Source organism: Artemia franciscana, unplaced genomic scaffold (assembly GCF_032884065.1).
Source record: "Artemia franciscana unplaced genomic scaffold, ASM3288406v1 Scaffold_1600, whole genome shotgun sequence".
Taxonomy (NCBI): domain Eukaryota; kingdom Metazoa; phylum Arthropoda; class Branchiopoda; order Anostraca; family Artemiidae; genus Artemia; species Artemia franciscana.
In genome coordinates, this window is record NW_027062882.1 from 21564 (window position 1) to 40312 (window position 18749).

Here is an 18749-nt window from a genome sequence, read left to right on the forward strand (position 1 = left end):
AAAAAATCAAAGTTGAGTTGTGTCTTTTGTGCTTGTTGAGACAGAATAAAAAAAAAAAAACTAATACCGAGTTTCCTAGTGATAAATACAAGTCATATTACTCTTAGGATTTTATAGTTTAATTCCTATAACCTTCGCTTACTCATCCCAAAGACAAGTTTAGATAGATTTTATAGTTTGCGGTTTATTTTAGCTGAAGTATAAGATTTAGATGTATTGCTCAACAATCGATCTAGGTTTGAATCATGTGTTTGAAACTTACAAATTCTTCCGTGCTAGCCTCTAGACATATGCAACTTATCAAAAGGTGGATAGAAACTTGTCCCAAGAGGTTCTACCGTTTTGTGTTAAACAATAAGTATTTGTCTTTTGCAATTCCTTTACAAAATGGGTCTGAAGTTAAATTACCATGGAATCAAAAAGTTCATGGTAGAAAAATGGTAGCAACGAGGTTTAATTGAAAATAGAAGTCCTTCAATCACTTTCCTAGCTGTTATCCCGTTTAAGTATTATCCCAGGAAAATCCTTTGTTTCAATTACCAGGAAGAGCTCAAAAATATACCAAATAATAGATCTTCTAACTAACCGTTGTCCATGTTGCTTGAAAGCCTGATGCAGAGTTACTGTAGTCTGACGTAAAAGTTATGTACATATTGTTCCTAGTAGATTCAATAGTATAATCGTTATACGATCCTGTAAGCTCGCCAATACTGGGAGAGGAAGTGTCTTTACCATCATAAACCTGAAATTAATAATCTTCATTTAAAATCCTGTTACAAGACACAAGAAACCAAGCAACTGTTTTTGATTATTCTTTGCTCTTGGGTTTTAGTAGGGTTATTGATTATTTTTTTCCGTAAAATTCAAACTGATGTAGCAGTTCTGAAAATTTACCAAAGAACGATGTGAATTCAGGAATTTGATCCCAACTGGATGTCCAAGGAAGGCTTCCAGGGCCTCAGTTTACCTAAGCAATAGATGAGACAAGAGAGAAAAAATATATGCTTTTGTAGCATGCAAATCATTCGGGAAAATCAGTTAACTCTACTTTCAAATTTTTTTTTTATTATAGCGGCAAATGATTTTTTTATGTATAAATTACAAGACAATCCCAAATTACCATAAAATCTTGTAATGACGACCCTATATCAAACAGTTCGTGGTAACGAACTGTAGTAAGGGGCGACCCGGCTCAATAGTAAACGAAACTCTAAAAAACGGAATTTTGATGCTAGAAGATACATCAAAAGAATTGGATTTTTATGCTGATTTTAGATATATAAATTTTATCAAATTTAGTCTTTGTCATCAAAAGTTAGGAGCCTAAGAAAATTTGCCTGATTTTGGAAAATAGGGGGAAACACCCCCTATTTTCGCTAAGGAAACACCTTAACGAAAATCACACCATCGCATTCAGCGTATCAGAGAGCCCGGTAGCAAAAATTTCAAGCTCTTATCTGCAAAAACGTAGAATTTCGTAATTTTTGCCAGAAGAAAGATCACGGGTGCGTGTTTATTTGTTTTTTTGTTTTTTGTTTTTTCCCAGGGGTCATCGTATCCATCAAGTGGTCCTAGAATGTTGCAAGAGGGCTCATTCTAACGGAAATGAAAAGTTCTAGTGCCCTTTTTAAGTGACAACAAAAGGTGGAGGGCACCTAGGCCCCCTCCCTCGCTCATTTTTCCCAAAGTCAACGGACCAAAATTTCGAGACAGCCGTTTTGTTACGCATAGTCAAAAACCATGATGACTATGTCCTTGGGGATGATTTACTACCCCACAGATCCTGGGGGAGGGGCTGCAAGTTACAAACTTTGACCAGTGTTTACATACAGTAATGGTTATTGGGAAGTGTACAGACGTATCCAGGGGGATTTTTTTGGTTTGGGGGTGGGGTTGAGGGGATGGGGCTATATGGTAGGATCTTTCCTTTGAAGAATATGTCATGGGGGAAGAAAAATTCAATGAAAAGGGTACGGGATTTTCTAGTATTACTATAAAAAAACAATGAAAAAATAAACATGAAAAAGTTTTTCCAATTGAAAGTAAGGAGTAGCATTAAAACTTAAAACGAACAGAGATTATTACGCATATGAGGGGTTCTAAAAATAATTTAGCATAAAGAGCGAGGTATTTAGGAGGAGATAAATACCTCGCTCTTTATACTAAAGTATTTTTAGTAATTTGAACTATTTATTCTACGGCCTTTCTGATTCAAGGGTCAGTCTTAAAGAGTTGCGACAAAACTTAAGATTTAGCGTAAAGAGCGAGGTATTAACAAGGGGACAAACCCCCTGATATACATAATAAATATATAAGAATATAAAAGTTTGTTACGTAAGTTAAGTCTTAAGTTACGTATATTTTTTACTAGTAAAAACGTTCGTTAAAAATTAAAAGTTATAGTTGCCTTTTTAAGTAACCGAAAAATTGGAGGGCAACTAGACCTCCTTCCTCACCACTTATTTCTAAAAATCGTCTGATCATAACTAAGAGAAAGTCATTTAGCCAAAAAAAAAGAAGAATTAACATGAAAATTTCATTTTAATAATTTATAGGCGGAGAGCCAAAATCAAATATGCAATAATTCAAAAACGTTCAGAAATTAAATAAAAAAACATTAGTTTTTTAACAAAAAGTAAGGAGCGACATTAAAACTTAAAACGAACTGAAATCACTCCGTATATGAAATGGGTTGTCCCCTCCGCAATCCCTCACTCTTTACGCTAAAGTTTGACTGTTTGCCACAGTTCTACATTTTAAGACAATTAAAAACTTTAGCGTAAAGAGCGAGGCGTTGAGGAGGGGACAACCCATTTCATATACCGAGTAATTTCTGTTCGTGTTAAGTTTTAATGTCACTCCTTACTTTCAGTTAGAAAAAAATAGTTTTTTTTTAATAATTTAAAAAAGCTAGGCCACTAAAAATCAAAAAAGTTGTTTTAGAATCCGATATGCTTAAGTTCAGAAGAAGAAAAAGAAAAAGAAATATTTTTGAGTTGGAAGATAATGAGTTGAAACGTTGCTTTTTACTTCCCTTTGAAATTTTTTTTTTTTTCAGAATGCGACCTCACAAATCGACCCCAAATTTTTTTGCTACTCCACAAAGAGTATGACCCCACAAATCTTTTGTAGAGCAGCATGGTACCTTGAGGATTTGTTAATCAAAATAAAATCTTATTTTTCCGTTTACTGGTATAATTCTTGTTTTGTATATTTAAGATTATTGATTATGTTTTTTTTTTCAGATGTTTTAGCTTCTGGTCTTTTTTGGTGCATATTACATTATAGATAAACGCTAGAAGAAATAAGACGCATAGTCAATATGAGATGACTACTACTACTATTACTACTACTATAAATACTAATACTGCTAGCAACTCACCGCAGCACCAAGCCGCTTGAGGAAAAAGCTGCGCACACTCTTCCTTCATCCCAAACTATTCAATACTTCCCTCTTTAAAACCTTGGAGGAAGTTCTCATTTCTCTTAAATCTCATTTTGCAACATCCTCCTAACCCAAGCTAGGGCGATATGCTTTCCACTTAGCCCTATATGGTTGACCAAAAAGAATATCTTGGACAACATGTCATCCTTTATCCGTAGAATGAGCCCTACCTATCTCAACCTTTTTCTTGTTTTAGTCCTAGAAAACTGGATTGAACTCCACTTTTCGCACAACCTTGTGTTTGCAATACGGTCAGTCAGTTAGATACTCAAAATTATCCGTTACCCGTTCTTCCGGAGAACTTCTAGAAAATTTCCCTCTGTATTTTGCATTGCCAATTCTTCAGAGCCATATTGGACCACTTTCATCAGTGAAACTTCCAACATTTTTGGTTTGCAGACTTATCTTTCTATTCATCTAAACTTTTTTTCATCTCGAAAAAAAACTTCGTCCTTGGCTATTCTACTTTAACATTTTCACTGCAGTCGCCGTCTTTGCTAATAATACTTCCAGGGTAAGTGAAGCCATCCATTTGATCGATGTTTTCGTTACTGAACGTCACTTTTTTATCCTCACTTATTCGTGGCCTTAATGACTTAGTCTTCTTAACATTAATTTTCCAAGCCATTCTAGCACCTTGAACTCGAAAAACCTCAAAAAATTCATTCATTTTTCTTACACTTTCATCTAGGATGCCCAAGTGATCAGCATAATCTAAGTCAACAAAATTTTTGCTTTCATATTTGAATCGTTAAGTACAACCCCTTTTGAAAAATCATAATAAAAATCTGCATTTGAATTGTTAAGTACTTCCAATTAAAAAAAAATCATATTCAAAATCTCCAATAACTTATTTCTAACCCCATAGCCACCAGATTTTAGAATCTAATTTACCACACTGTCAGAACGAGAAGTCTTATTACTTTTTAACCCTTTTAGTGCTGTCACCAATTTTTCCTCACAAAATATATCATCTCTCACATTCAAGGCGTGCCAAACTTTTTCGTTTTAATTTATATCTTTACTTGTAGCCCTATCCTGGCTTGGCAAATCCTCAAAATGTTCTGTCCATCTCCTTTTAGCTTTTTCCTTCTCACTAATTGTGTCCTCGTTCCTATCTTTAAATGGTACAAGTCCGAATTGACTTTTCCCTCTCAAATTATTAGCATTTCAGCAAGATATTTTACAATAATGCCTTCTAATTGTTTCTTCTATATCATCGGAAATTTTATCTATGGCCTCTATTTCTCGCCTCCTTAGATCGTATTTTAATGCTTTTTCCACCCTATTGATATTCCTCTTATATTAATCTAATCTATCACTCAGATAATTCTTGTACAAACCACATCTTTTCTATTATGAAGCATTTTTACAAGTATTCTTAACTGCGTTCCTAACTTTCTTCTCTAAGACATCATCAGCAACTTCACAAGCTATTTTCCTAACATTATTTCCCCATCTTCAACATTGCCAAATCTTAAACTATCCTGTTTAGTATTCAACTGTCTTTCGAAAGTTTCTCTCAAATCCTCAATCTGGAGTCTACCAACGTCATAGCTTCTCGATGGAAGTTACCGTTCCAAAATTTCAGCTTTAAATTAACCCTAGACACTATGAGATGGTGATCATTACTTTTGACATCAATGATATAACTCTTATGTACCCTAGTATCTAGTATCCTACTAGTTTTTTGTTTACAATAGCTTAATCGAGAAGGATAGCAGTCTTGTCATCTTGTGAGTATCATATTAACTTATGGGTTATTTTATGACAAAGTACTACATTGATTAACATTATATTGTTTTGCCAACAAATTTATAGCAGTCAGCAGTCGTTTTCTTACCCTAAACCAAATTTACCTAGGCTAGGATACCAGCAATCCCTATTACTTCCGATCTGGCCGTTAAAATCTCCTTATAAAAACACCTTATTCCCTCCTGGAAACCTGTACATTTTTTCCTGCAATTTTAAGAAAAATTCATATAAGTTACTAATATATCCGTCAGTCGGTTCTAGAGGAGTATATACTGCTAAGACTGATGTCCTTCACTTTTTTTTGTCATAAAATGAGTGATTAGCATTTTATTATTTATACCATCTCAAACTAAACAAGACTTAGCAACTTGAATATTCATCATAAGCCTTACCACCTGTTTTTTTCGCCCTATCTTCTTTCTTGAATAAATAAATTCCATGTCACTTAATTTGATGTTTCCTACCCCTGGGATATGAGTTTCTGAAACTCATAGTAAGTTTAATGCGCAGCATCTGAATTCGTTAATAAAGATGTTGATACGACGGTTATTTTTTAGTGTCGTCTCATTCCAAGTTGCAATTTTCATATTTTTTAAATGATGAACATTATTTTGGCATGAGGAAAAGCAATGGTCCCAGAACTAGCAGAGGAGGGGCACCAAAACATTTTTTCAGGTTTACATCAAACTGCTTAAGTGTTCAAAACCAGACAGCAATAAGTCTCTGGAAACTCCAGTTGAATAGAGGCTTTGTGCAATCTTCAACCATAGTAAGTCACAACATGGTTTTCGCGACTTGGTGACGCTCTTCTATCAACAAGAGTTGAAATCCTGCACAGACATTCTGACTCAAGCCTATTACCTATGACTCTTTATATATTTGTGTCTATAAATTTCATGCTTCTACAGGGTAGAAGCTTGCATTATGCTTATACCTGTATAGTATATAAATCAGCTAGGAAGAGGTTTTCTAACCAGCAAACACCCACCAACACAGACCAAGCTTAGAAGAATTATCGCTTCATCAGAATTCCGTGCGAATTTTATGTCACCGACTAGGCGACAATTTTCTTGTGGTGCACCACTCCTTAAGCTGGAATAGAATTAACCACAAGGTCCCCAGTCTTGCGGGTATCCTGACAGGGTCGTGTGGAGGCCGTTATCCATAGATCTGGATTTTATGCCCTGCCACAAATTTCCTCCTATAGAAGCTCCTCTCAAATAGTGGTCTACGTCACAACGCAATTTAACCCATTACTGGGAGAATTTTACCCATTGTCAATATGCTATTGAGCAAATTCAATTAGCAACTAAGCCATTAGTATAACCCATATTTGATTGTAGAAAATAGGTAAAAATACAGAATTGTCGACGGACTGAAAGGGGCGTAATAGCTAGAACATGTTCCGTGCTAAAACATAGTAAGCTCATAGACGTTTCAAACTCAGTTACCACTAGATAATTGGCTCATTTTAATTATTTACGATATTTGTGTTGTGAGAGCGACACTTTGGTTTTGTAGTGTTTTTTTTTTTCCTAGCACCCCAATTTCATATTATTCCTAGAAAGTGTATTTTGGAAAGCTTCGTAGAGCTCTTGCCTGGGGTAAAAAATCTATTGTTTTTACCCATTTCTGTTCGTTTTTTGTTTTGCTCCTTTCTAAGTGATGATGTTAGAAACTTGGCCTACGGCAAAAAAAGTCAACTTTCGGACACAGACAGATAGATTTTTTTTTACGGTAGTCGATAGCTCTTGATGAGCTAATCAAATTATATGTCATCATTTTTCTGTAGAAAAATTTCTTCATGAGATATCAGTTTGAAAGTTTAAAGGGGTTGATAACTTCACTAGTAAGGTACGCACTGAAAACAAAACTAGGCCGATGCAGAAATAGTATCAGATATGCCTCTTAAACCTTAAACGTTCACTCATTTCGAGAGAAATTGGAGTTTATCCTTTGCTTCCTTTCTAAGTGATGACGTTAGAAACTTGGCCTAAGGCAAAATATTCAACTTTTGAACAAAGACAGATAGAATTTTTTTTCGATGGCAGTAGATAGCTCGTGATGAGCTGATCAAAGTATATATCATCCATTTGTTGGTTGAGCAATTTCTTCATGAGATATGCCAGTTTGAAAGTTTAAAGGGGTTGACAACTTCAGTAGAAAGGTGCACACTGAAACCAAAAATAGGCTGATACCAATTTTGAGACATATAGGGGAGTTTTAAGCAACTGTCGGCTGTTAGCTCAAAATCATCTTAGGAAATGAGGGACTCGCAACTTTTGCTAGTTGGTGTACCTATCATTTGTTTCCGGTAAATTTGATGGTAAGACCAATTTGGTACTGTGGTAAGACTCGCAGAGAACTTGTAAGTAATAATCAGCTGTTAGGCTACAATCATACTCAGCAATGAGTGGTTTCCAACTTTTGCGAGTTGGTGTACCTAGCATTTATTTTAAGATCCTTACAGATTAACAACTTCAGCGTTTAATCGAAGCGAGGAAACAAAACCAAAGTATTGCTCTCGCAACACTTTACTCGGCGAAGCCAAACAAAGGTTGCTTCAACACCTCGCGTTGCCCATGCAACGTAAATCTAGTTTATATAAATATAGACACCAAGTCGTTTCCATACGGATTTTCCTTATGGGTGGGATGTATGTATAATATTGATAGGCTTTAGAAGAAATAAGACATTTAGTAATTATGAAATTATTTAAGGGAACCACCAATAAGCCGTTACTTTTTGTCAATAATGTATTGAGTTAACTCAATTAGCAGGTGCGCCACTAGCGTAATTTCCTATTTAATTACTGAAAACATGTAAAAAATACAGAATTGTCTAAAATGGGAAGGGGCATAAGAACGAACACCTGGTCCTATAGATTCGAGGGGCCGAGAGCTGCGAATTTTCTTTTTTCAGCTTTACTGATTCGTATGCCAAGAAAGTTTTTCTCTAAATTCAGTGTTTAGATATGTAAAAAAGAAACTACACATGAGTCAATTACGTGAAATAGAGTTGAAATTGCTTCCCTAAACTGCAGACAAATTCAAAACTAAACCCTTATGGTTGCTTCAAAAATTAAAGTGTGGTTAGAAATAAAATTTATACAATCAAAGTGAAAACTATTCACGCTAAGAAAGTAAGTTAGGAGAGATATTTGGGATCCAAGGCCCCCCCCCTCTTTCCCGTGGTACACTTTAATCGGAGTCTTGTGATTTTCACCCTTTGTCCTACAGTGTACGTTATGTTTTACAGCATAATGTGTAAGAGGTTTGATCCCAATTGGACAGCCAAGGAGAAATTCAAGACATTCAGATCACCTGATTAATCGATTGGACGAGAGAGAAAAAAAGTCAAAATTACAAGAAAATCTCTTAATAATAACTCTAGATGACTAAGATAAGGGAAAGCCACCGAAGACCAAAAATCTGTTTTAGAATTCGATGTGCTGAACCAATATAACATATTAGCAAATCATTTCTCCGCACTCAAAAATGCCAAGCTTAGAGACAGTTTAAATTCAATCTCCACTAGATAATTAGTTCAATTTCATTATTACAAATATTTGGAAAAATATAGACACTTAATATGGCTATGTTCTTTGGTTTCCATTTATCTTTTCCTTATAGTACAATAAAGATACGACAAAAAGGGGTTGAGCTAGAAAAAATTGGTACAAAAATGATTTTTATACCACTCGATAGAGAAAAAGCGCTTAATAATTTATATAAAATCAGCATCGTTACTCCTACTCTATCGCTCCTCCTACTTCTAATGAATAAAAAAAACTAGTTTTTTTTAAACTGAAAGTGAGGAGCGATATTAAAACTTAAAACGAACAGAAATTACTCCGTATATGAAATGGGTTGTCCCCTCTTCAACGCTTCGCTCTTTGCGTTTAAGTTTTTAATTGTTTTAAAAAGTAGAATTGTGGCAAAGAGTCAAACTTTAGCGTACAGAGCGAGGGATTGCGGAGGAGACAACCCATTCCATATACGGAGTAATTTCTGTTCGTTTTAAGTTTTAATATCGCTCCTCACTTTTAGTTAAAAAAATATTTTTTATTTATTTAATTTTTGAACGTTTTTGAATTAATACATTTTTGATTTTGGCCCTCCGCACATAAATTATTAAAATGAAATGTGCATATTAATTCCTTTTTTTTGGCTAAATGGCTTTCTCTTAGTTTTTATCAGACGATTTTGAGAAATAAGGGATGTGAAAGGAGGCCTAGTTGCCCTCCAATTTTTTGGTTATTAAAAAAGGCAACTAGAACTTTTAATTTCTAACGAGTGTTTTTATTAGTAAAAAATATACATAACTTAAGAATTAACTTACGTAACAAACTTTTATATTCTAATATTTTTTATTATGTATGTGAGGGGGTCTGTCCCCTCGTTAATACCTCTACGGCCTAGGAAGGCCGTAGAATAAATAGTTGAAACTACTAAAAATACTTTAGCATAAAGAGCAAGGTATTAATCTCCTCCTAAATACCTCGCTCTTTATGCTGAAGTATTTTTAGAGCCCCTCATATGCGTAATAATATCTGTTCGTTTTAAATTTCAATGCTACTCCTTACTTTCAGTTGAAAAATCTTTTTCATGTTTATTTTTTCATTGTTTTTTTATTGTAATGCTAGAAAATCCCGCACCCTTTTCATTGAATTTCTCTTCCCCCATGACATATTCCTCCAAGGAAATATCCTCCCACATAGCCCCCTCCCGTCAACCCCACCCCAAACAAAAAAAAAACTGAAAACGTCTGTATACTTCCCAATAACCATTACTGTATGTAAACACCGGACAAAGTTTGTAACTTTCAGCCCCTCCCCCAGGGACTGTGGGGGAGTGAGTCATCCCAAAAACATAGTTATTATGGTTTTTGACTATGCAGAACAGAATGGCTATATCAAAATTTTGATTCGTCGACTTTGGGAAAAGAATGAGTGGGGGAGGGGGCCTAGGTGCCCTCCAATTTTTTTGGTCACTTAAAAAAAGCACTAGAACTTTTCATTTCCGTTAGAATGAGCCTTCCTGTGACATTCTAGGACCACTTGGTCGATACAATGACCCCTGGGAAAAAAAAAACAAAAAAAACAAATAAACACGCACCCGTGATCTGTCTTCTGGCAAAAAATACAAAATTCCACATTTTTGTAGATAGGAGCTTGATACGCTGAATGCGATGGTGTAATTTTCGTTAAGATTCTTTGATTTTTAGGGGTGTTTCCCCCTCTTTTCCAAAATAAGGCAGATTTTCTGAGACTCTTAACTTTTGATGACAAAGATTAAATTTGATGAAACTTATATATTTAAAATCAGCATGAAAATTCGATTCTTTTGATGTATCTTTTAGCATCAAAATTCCGTTTTTTAGAGTTTCGTTTACTATTGAGCCGGGTCGCTCCATACTACAGTTCGTTACCACGAACTGTTTGATCATGGGTAGGATGTATGTTATATTATAGATAAACCTTGGAAGAGATGCGACGCTTACCAAATATGTAATAAGGTTTTTGAGTGAAACTTTCTTTGTTTCAGTCTATTTTCTTTGTTTTTTCTTTGAATGAAGTTATTCTTTGACACTGCCTCATTTAGTTGATTGAATTAGCAGTTTGAGATTAGTATATTTGATATTTAATTACCAAAAATATATAAAAAAACAAAATTACTGAAATTCAGGGAGGGGCATAATATCAAGGACGTGGTTCTTCTAGGTTCGGGGCTAGGACATGGTAAAACGTCTTTTTTAGCTTTGTTGATTCGTAAACTGAGAATAGCCTATAAGGCCTTTTTTTTATAAATGATTTATGAAATTAAAAAAAAATAAAAAATAAAAAATATATACCAAAGTCAAAGTTGAAAATCACTTCTGTTCTTCAGGAAAATTCAAAACTGCCATTTTATATTTGCTTTAAAAAGTGTATTTTGATTAAAATGGAGTTTAAGGCCTAGCGGATGTCCAAGCATTTTACTCTCTAGTCAATTGTTTTTCTGGGGTGGCAACTCGGTCAAAGCCGAGGGTGTAAGTTTTCTTCGTCGCTTCAACTAAACAAACATGAAAAGGTTGAACTTAAGGGGTTTCTCACTCAAAAATGCGATCTTTGCATTGTTATTCTTCGTAATTTGGCAAGTAAATAGGAAGCTTTATTTGCAATAGCACTATTATTCGAGAAGAAAATTCGAAAAATTATTATTCATGAATTTTATCGCGGCAAGGGGGGGTCAGCTCTTGCGCAAGAAATATCAGGAAAACATGGGAAAATTAAACATTTACATGGAAAATTCAGCAATTTGCAGGTTTTTTTTAGGGGGAGGGGAGTTGTGAGTCCCTCCTCTGTGTGCTTGCCTGTGGTCTGGTCATCAATATTTGCCAGGGTGAGGCATAAACTTGTGGAAATTACAAATAAAAAGTACACATTTTAAGGTTTCTACTTCATGCAGACCTATTTACACAAATAAAATTTAAATCATTGCTTGTAGCGAAGTGACAAATTACTTTATTTTATTTACCTATATGGGTCCACAAAAAAAACTTAAATCTGCTTGTGTATTTGTATATCTGAATTTGAAAAATCCGAGTAGTTAGTCCCTTGGCCTAATTTATGCACTCTTGGGCGCTCAGATTACAGCTGGTTCTAGTCTTTTGAGGGCAATTTTTGATTTTGGAACACAAATATATAAAGTACTAGCTGTTTGTGTGGCTTCGCACAACACAAACATGACGTCAGTCAACAGACAAACAACTTATTTTTATATATATAGATTTGAAGGGACTGTGGCGAGCAAGCATATATTATAGAAATAAATTTCTGATTGTTGAATAGAATATTTTTGCTCTATTTCTGATACCCCACAACAACAGTGTCAAGTGTAGCAATCTAGAATAAAAACCAGAAACAGGTTTTATAATTATTTTGGAATTATAAAAAAAAATCATTGTCAGCTTTAAAATTTGAATAGATCAAAATATTCATCAGATTTTTTTTTCTATCTGTTAAAATAAAAACCGTGGAAATTACTAATTCAGGAACATCAGGCAAACCTCAAATGTTTAACATGGGAGGTATAGGAAGATTCCTTGAGAGCCCGTCCTGCCTTAAGTAATCAACATGGAAATTATTCGGGCCAATAAAGTCAGGTAAGAAAGTAAGTAACCAATGAGACAAAAATTGGGGAACTGCCATCACCCCCCTTTTCCTCCAGCTAAATCCAATCAAAGCTTAGTGCTTTGCACCCTTTTTCCCACTCTATATTGTATTTTTCAAAATCTAAGTTTTTTTTATTAAAATCGTTTTTTGACAAAAAACAAACTCTGCTATGACCCTTTCCTGTGGCTATATCTGATCAAATGAAAAAAAGGGATTTGAGTCCTTCGCAAATCGAAAGAATACTATACTTCCACGATTTTGTTTATTTTTCATATATTGATCTTATTTTTTACCTCACACTTTCTTTCCAAAAAGTGAACCATCTATTATATTTTTTCTTGTGTACTTCATAGAAATAACCGTTAAATTAAATATTTTATAAAATCAACATTTTCAAACTTAATTAATATAGTCTGATATCTTATTGCTGCAAATATTATCTGCAAAACGATAAAATCCCATTCGCTAGCTGATGGCGCATGGTTCTAGACCAAAAAGTCTCGAAATTTTGCAGGATTTTCTTATTCATTAATATATTATTATTTTTTTTTTACAAACACAACGATGTATAATCAGGTACTGTAAAGTATTTTCAAGCTAATTATGAATACAAAAAGCACTTGAACATTTAGGAGGCGTAGTCCCCTCTTAAAATCTCGATTACAAATTTGTTATATTTTCAGAATCATTGTTACTTCTTTTACCTAAAGTTTAAATATACTTACATTTACAAAGTCATACGAGTCTTCCACATCAATGAAATCAAAGAATAGTAAAACAGTTCTGCCAACTGGTCTAGTTATCAAATAACCGCAACTGCTTACAGAGTTTGGGTAGTTGTCAGGGTAACCAGGTGAAGTAACTTCTCCAGTACTGTTTGTAAAAACTTCGCCACACTAAAAAAAAAAAAAAAAAAAAAAAAAAAAAAAAAAAAAAAAAAAAAAAAAAAAAAAAAAAAAAAAAAATGTATGAGCAATCTTCAAAATATTTTTATTTTTAGTGAGTGATGTAGTCAATTTTCTTATGTGTACAGTAGGCTGTTTCATATTCCTAAATAAAATCTGCAAGAAGTTTACCTATTAATGTATTTTCACAATTACTGAGCGTTTTCTCAACGGAAATGTCTCATCAAAGGTCTTTACCACCTTGGGCATTTTAGTTTTCAACTTTAAGACTGTAAGTATTTCACATGATTGATAGGCTTTTCCTCACCTTGATCATTCTTTTCAGCATACCCATTGATTGTTTTGCAGACCAGGAACACTACTTTCGTAGTTAAAATAAAAAAAAACTTTTTTCAACTGAAAGCAAGGAGCAGCATGAAAACTTAAGACTAACAGAAGTTATTACGTATATGAGAGGGTTTGTCTTGTTGTCAATACCTCACTCTGCACGCTGAAGTATTTTTAGCACTTTCAAAAGAGCTATTAATTCTTAGTGAATGGCCTTTGTGATTTATGGGTCATTCTTAAAAAATTGGAATAGAATTTTGACTTTAGCGTATAGAGAGAGGTATTGACGAGGAAGCAAGCACCCTCATATAGGTAATAATTTTTGTCCGTTTTAATTTTCAATATTGCTCCTTACTTTCAATTGAAAACCATTATTTGTCTTATTTAGTTTCCGATCGTTTTTCAAATAGCACCAAGAAAACAGGCACCCCCCTCCGTGGAAAGTTTTCTTCCCCCATGATAAATTTCTCCATGGAAAGATCTTCTAACGTAACCCACTCCCCCCAAATCTTCTCCCACGCCCCATCAGATTATTTCCCCGCTGAAAACGTCTGTAAACTTCCTAATAGCCAATGCTATATGTAAGCAATGGGCAAAGTTTAGAACTTAAAGTCCTTCTCCCGGGGACTGTTGATAATTAAGTCGTCCTCAGAGACATAGTTATTAGATTTTTCGACTATGAAAAGCCAAATGGTGATTTCAAGAGTTGGATCTGGTGGCTTTGAAAAAACTGAGAGGGGGCCTAGTTGCTCTCCAATTTTTTTAGTCACAAAAACAGCACTGAAACTTTTAATTTTCATTTGAATGAGCCCTCTCACGATATTCTAGGACCACTCGGTCGGTACGATCACCCTTGGGAAAAAAATAAACACACATCCGTGATCTTTCTCATGGCGAAAGACACAGAATACCACATTTTGGCAGAGAGGATTTTGAAGCCTCTCCAGTAAGGTTATCTGACACGTTGAATCTGATGGTGTGATTTTGTTTAAGATTCTATGACTTTAAATGGTATTTCCTGATTATTGTTTTTTGAAAATTAGGCAAATTTTCTCTGGCTTTTTTTGTCGCAATTTTCTCTGGCAAATTTTCTCGTAACTTTTGATAGGTAAGATTAAACTTGACAAAACTTATATATTTACAACCAGCATTAAAATCCAATTCTTTTGATGTATCTATTGGCATAAATATTCCATTTTTAGAGTTTCAGTTACTATTGAGCCGGGTTGCTCCTCCCTTACAGCTCGTTACCACAAACTGTTTGATTTGTGTTTCTCTCGATTTCTTTTGTATATAGCAGCTCATGTTTTTTAAACGGTAAAAGATAAAAATTCTAAATGTCGTTGCTTTGGAGATCAGGTAAGAGTGAGGAGGTGGTCTTATGAAGTTTAATTTTTTTAAATAAAAAATGGGGGTGGAGGAGGTGGAGGCTACTGGAATCCTGTTATTCTCTAGGAATTTTAACACCAACTAAACTTAGCAAGATTTAAGAACTACAGTGTGTGTCTTAATTTTTATTTCTGGTTCTCTGAACACAGTCCAGCTTCAGTATGAGGAAGACCGAAGGGATTACGTTTTTTATTAGAATTTCTACTCGAAAGAGCTGTTGCATCTTGACCGAAATTGGCAGGAAGATTTAAAATTTAATATCCTTGTTATGAACCCTGAGAATCAAGACCCGATGAGACTTTTTTGAACCGACGAGGATTTAGGGGTGTAATTATTAATGGTAACAAATCTCTAAGGCCTTGAAGGCTGGACACTAAGGAGAAAGGACTGCGGCTGTCAACTAAACTCAGTAGAAAGCAAGGGCAGGTGTTTTATGAGTGTGTCTTAAGAATTTGTAATGAATATGATCACTGTGGTTACAAACATTCCCTTAAATATTTTCATCATGATACAGGCCGGTTGAATTTCGTAAATATAAACAGAAATAGAGAAAAATTATAATCGGTTTTGTGGTTATATCCAGCTATATAATGCCTTTAGGAAGACCCAAAAATCAAAAAATTGCATTTATTACAAATAATAACTCTTTGAAATTACCTGAACTATCAAACGTGAAAAGAGCGAGGGAAAAGCCCGAACAAATTAAATTCACAATGAATGAAAATCAACCTGGATCGTCAAATGAGACAAGATAAATGCTTTCAGCTAAAGCAGAGGGCATTGCTAAATTGTCTGAAGTAATCAAAATAAACAATGAAGAAGAAAAACAAATACGTTGAAGAAGAAAGACGAATGTATAAATAATTAAGGCATATTCTTACCTTAGACCTTAGTTCCTCCAGAGCCACCGGTGGCGCATAGGGCGTCGACAAAGCCTCTCCATTCGTCTCGCATCGGTGCTGCAGCGATGACGTCTTCCCATTCAGGTATTAGTGAGGTGCCGGCCGTCCTCAGATCTCGGTCATGTGTTCGTCTCAATGTATTTTTGGGGCGGCCTCTCTTTCTTCTACCGTCTGGCTTCTATTCATAGGTTGTTCGAGGAAGGCGGCTCTCTTCCATACGAAGAACGTGTCCCAGGTATGTCCACCGCCTTCTTTTCAGCAACTCAATGACTGGAGGTTGACCTGTTTTTCTGCGTATTTCTGCATTTGTAATTTTTTGTTGCCAACTTGTATTCAACATTCTTCTGAGGCTCATATTTTCAAATCCAAGGATCCTTTTTTCAAGCTGAGAGTTTATTTTCTGACTTTCACTTGCGTAAAGGAGAATTGAGAGTACATTACTGTTGAAGAGTCGAAGCTTCAGCCGCATTGAATACTTCTTACTTCTCCAAATAGGCTTCAATCTATTGAAGGCACCTGTAGCTTGTCTAATTCTACGTTTAATGTCGGTCGAAATCTCTCTGTCACAGTCAACCCAGTTACCCAGGTACTTGAACTCCTGGACTTGTTCTAGATCTTTGTTTTTGCAATGGAGAACAAGTGGCGAGGTTGTGATGGCCATGCTCTTCGATTTGTCAATGTTTATCTTTAGCCCGACATTCTCTGCATTCTCGGTAATAGTGTCAAGAAGCTACTGCAACCGTTCTTTAGACTCTTCGAGAAGGACAACGTCGTCCGTGAAGTCCAAATCAAACAGTTGTTTGTTGCTTACTTTTACCCCGTAGCCCAATGTGAATCTCAGGGCATAATCCATTATTATTATAAATAGCATGGGGGAAAGTACACAACCTTGACGAACACCAGACATGATCTTGAAAAATCTGGTTGCACCGTTTTCGGTCTTTACGCAACATTCCGATTCTTCATAAAGCGCTATAATCATATCAACTCTTTTCTCGGGAATTCCGTAGTATTTCAAAACTCTCCACAAGCAATCTCTGTCAACTGAGTCAAATGCCTTTTCAAAGTCAATGAATAGGAGGTAGAGCTTCTTGTTCCATTCTTTTGATTCTTCGACAAGCATTCTCAGTACAAATATTAGATCAGAACAGGATCTCCCAGTTCTGAAACCATGCTGCTCTTCTCGTAGAGTTGCGTCTAGTGCTTTCCGCAGACGTTGCAAAATGATGGAGGCTAATAGTTTGGATGAGACAGGGAGAAGATTGATACCTCTCCAGTTATGGCAGTTCATCAAATCTCCCTTTTTGAAGAGTTTGACTATAATGCCTCTGCTCCAATCTCTTGGGACCTTCAATAAGGTCCATATTTTGGTGAAGAGAGAAAGCCAAATGGATATGCAGGTACTAATTGAGTACTTCAGCATTTCTGCTGAGATGCCATCAATACCCGGGGCTCGTCCATTTTTTAACTTCTTTGCTGCATGCATGATCTCCTCAGCATTCGGAGGATCTGTATTGATGTCTAGATACATAAAAGGGATATCAGGTACGTTAGCTTGGTCGCAAGTTCTCGGTCTGTTCAGAAGTTTTTCGAAATGGGAAGCCTTTTATGTAAATAATATTTTCTGGTGGTACATAAACTCCACAAAAAATTCTATTTTATTATATTATATTTATTTTATAAATATTTTTTATTTTATTTTTAAAATGATTATTTGTCAGAACTGATACCCAATAATAAATCTGATTGTTTTTACTTCAATTCCTCGAAATATTATATGACTCATATCCAATACAATAAATTGGCTGTTGTCTCACGTAACCGTAAAAGCCTAAGGTATGTTGCGTCATTTGCATTTAATTGAAAACGCATTTAATACATATCTCAAATATTTTCGTTAATATTTAAAACATTAAAAATACAATAAATTACCGAGAACATTTTTTTAAATTCTGACTTTCCAGGATTTAATATCATTACATATTACATATTCAGTTTATTTCCAGCAGGTGTTTCTAGTCATCTAGATTATTATAGTGACTTTTTATATATCTATCGTCGAAGTTTTGAAAATAAAAGTATAGTGTTCAAGATGCAAATGTTTTTCAGTGAAATGCAAATGACGCAACAAGCTTTTGACTTTCATGGTTAGGAAAGGAAGAATTTTTACTCCTTTAAAGATTTATTTCTTCGTCTAGATTAGTCCCCGATACCTCTCTGTTATCTCTGAAGGTTTATTTTAATTTTTGTTCTTTTTAAGTTTTATTTATTCTCTAATATTTATTTCAGGTCGTTTTAAGTTTGATTTATTATAGGAATTTTTTCTACTGGTCTTAAATTTAAGAGGCTCTACTTTTTTTGAGATACTTCTTTTTCGGAAAGTTTATTTAATTATTAAAACTGGATTCATATAAAATCCGAATTTACCTGTTAAAAACGATTGGAAGCAAATCTTCTAGGAGTCATGAGAAAACGGCTCGAGGGGATTTTTGGAAAAAAATTACCTCAGTAAATGGTTGAACATATTCTAGTGGGGCTGGCTTCTTTGCTGAAATTGCTGATATTACAGCCAAATTGCAAAAAACAAGCAGCAAGAGCGCTTTGATCATCTTGACAAATAGACTGAATTATGTGACAGTATTTTTCTTATAAATGTCTTATCTGTTGTTTTTGTTTGGTTTCCCTTTGGATTCCTAGTAAATAAATTTGTTGCGTCATAAGAGGACAAAAGCTTATTTGATCATGCTAATTTAATCCATTTATGTTTTGTACCGTGAGTGATTCTGTCAAAAATTGCTTGAATAATCAAAGATAATGATAAAGGTTATGAATAGTATTTGTTTTTCCTTATATATTTTATTGCGATCTCG

At 34.7% G+C, this 18749-nt stretch overlaps 1 protein-coding gene across 1 annotated transcript; it reads right to left on the reverse strand.

Annotated features, from left to right (window-relative positions):
• Nucleotides 1-559: 559 nt before the first annotated feature.
• LOC136042615 (cubilin-like) lies at nt 560-18497 on the reverse strand. The gene is made up of 3 exons (XM_065727583.1): nt 18384-18497; nt 13082-13252; nt 560-742 (listed from the first exon to the last, which is right to left on the reverse strand). Exons 1-3 carry the CDS (start codon nt 18486-18488, stop codon nt 578-580), a joined length of 441 nt encoding a protein of 146 aa, XP_065583655.1. The 5' UTR covers nt 18489-18497; the 3' UTR covers nt 560-577.
• Between the last annotated feature and the right edge of the window lie 252 nt (nt 18498-18749).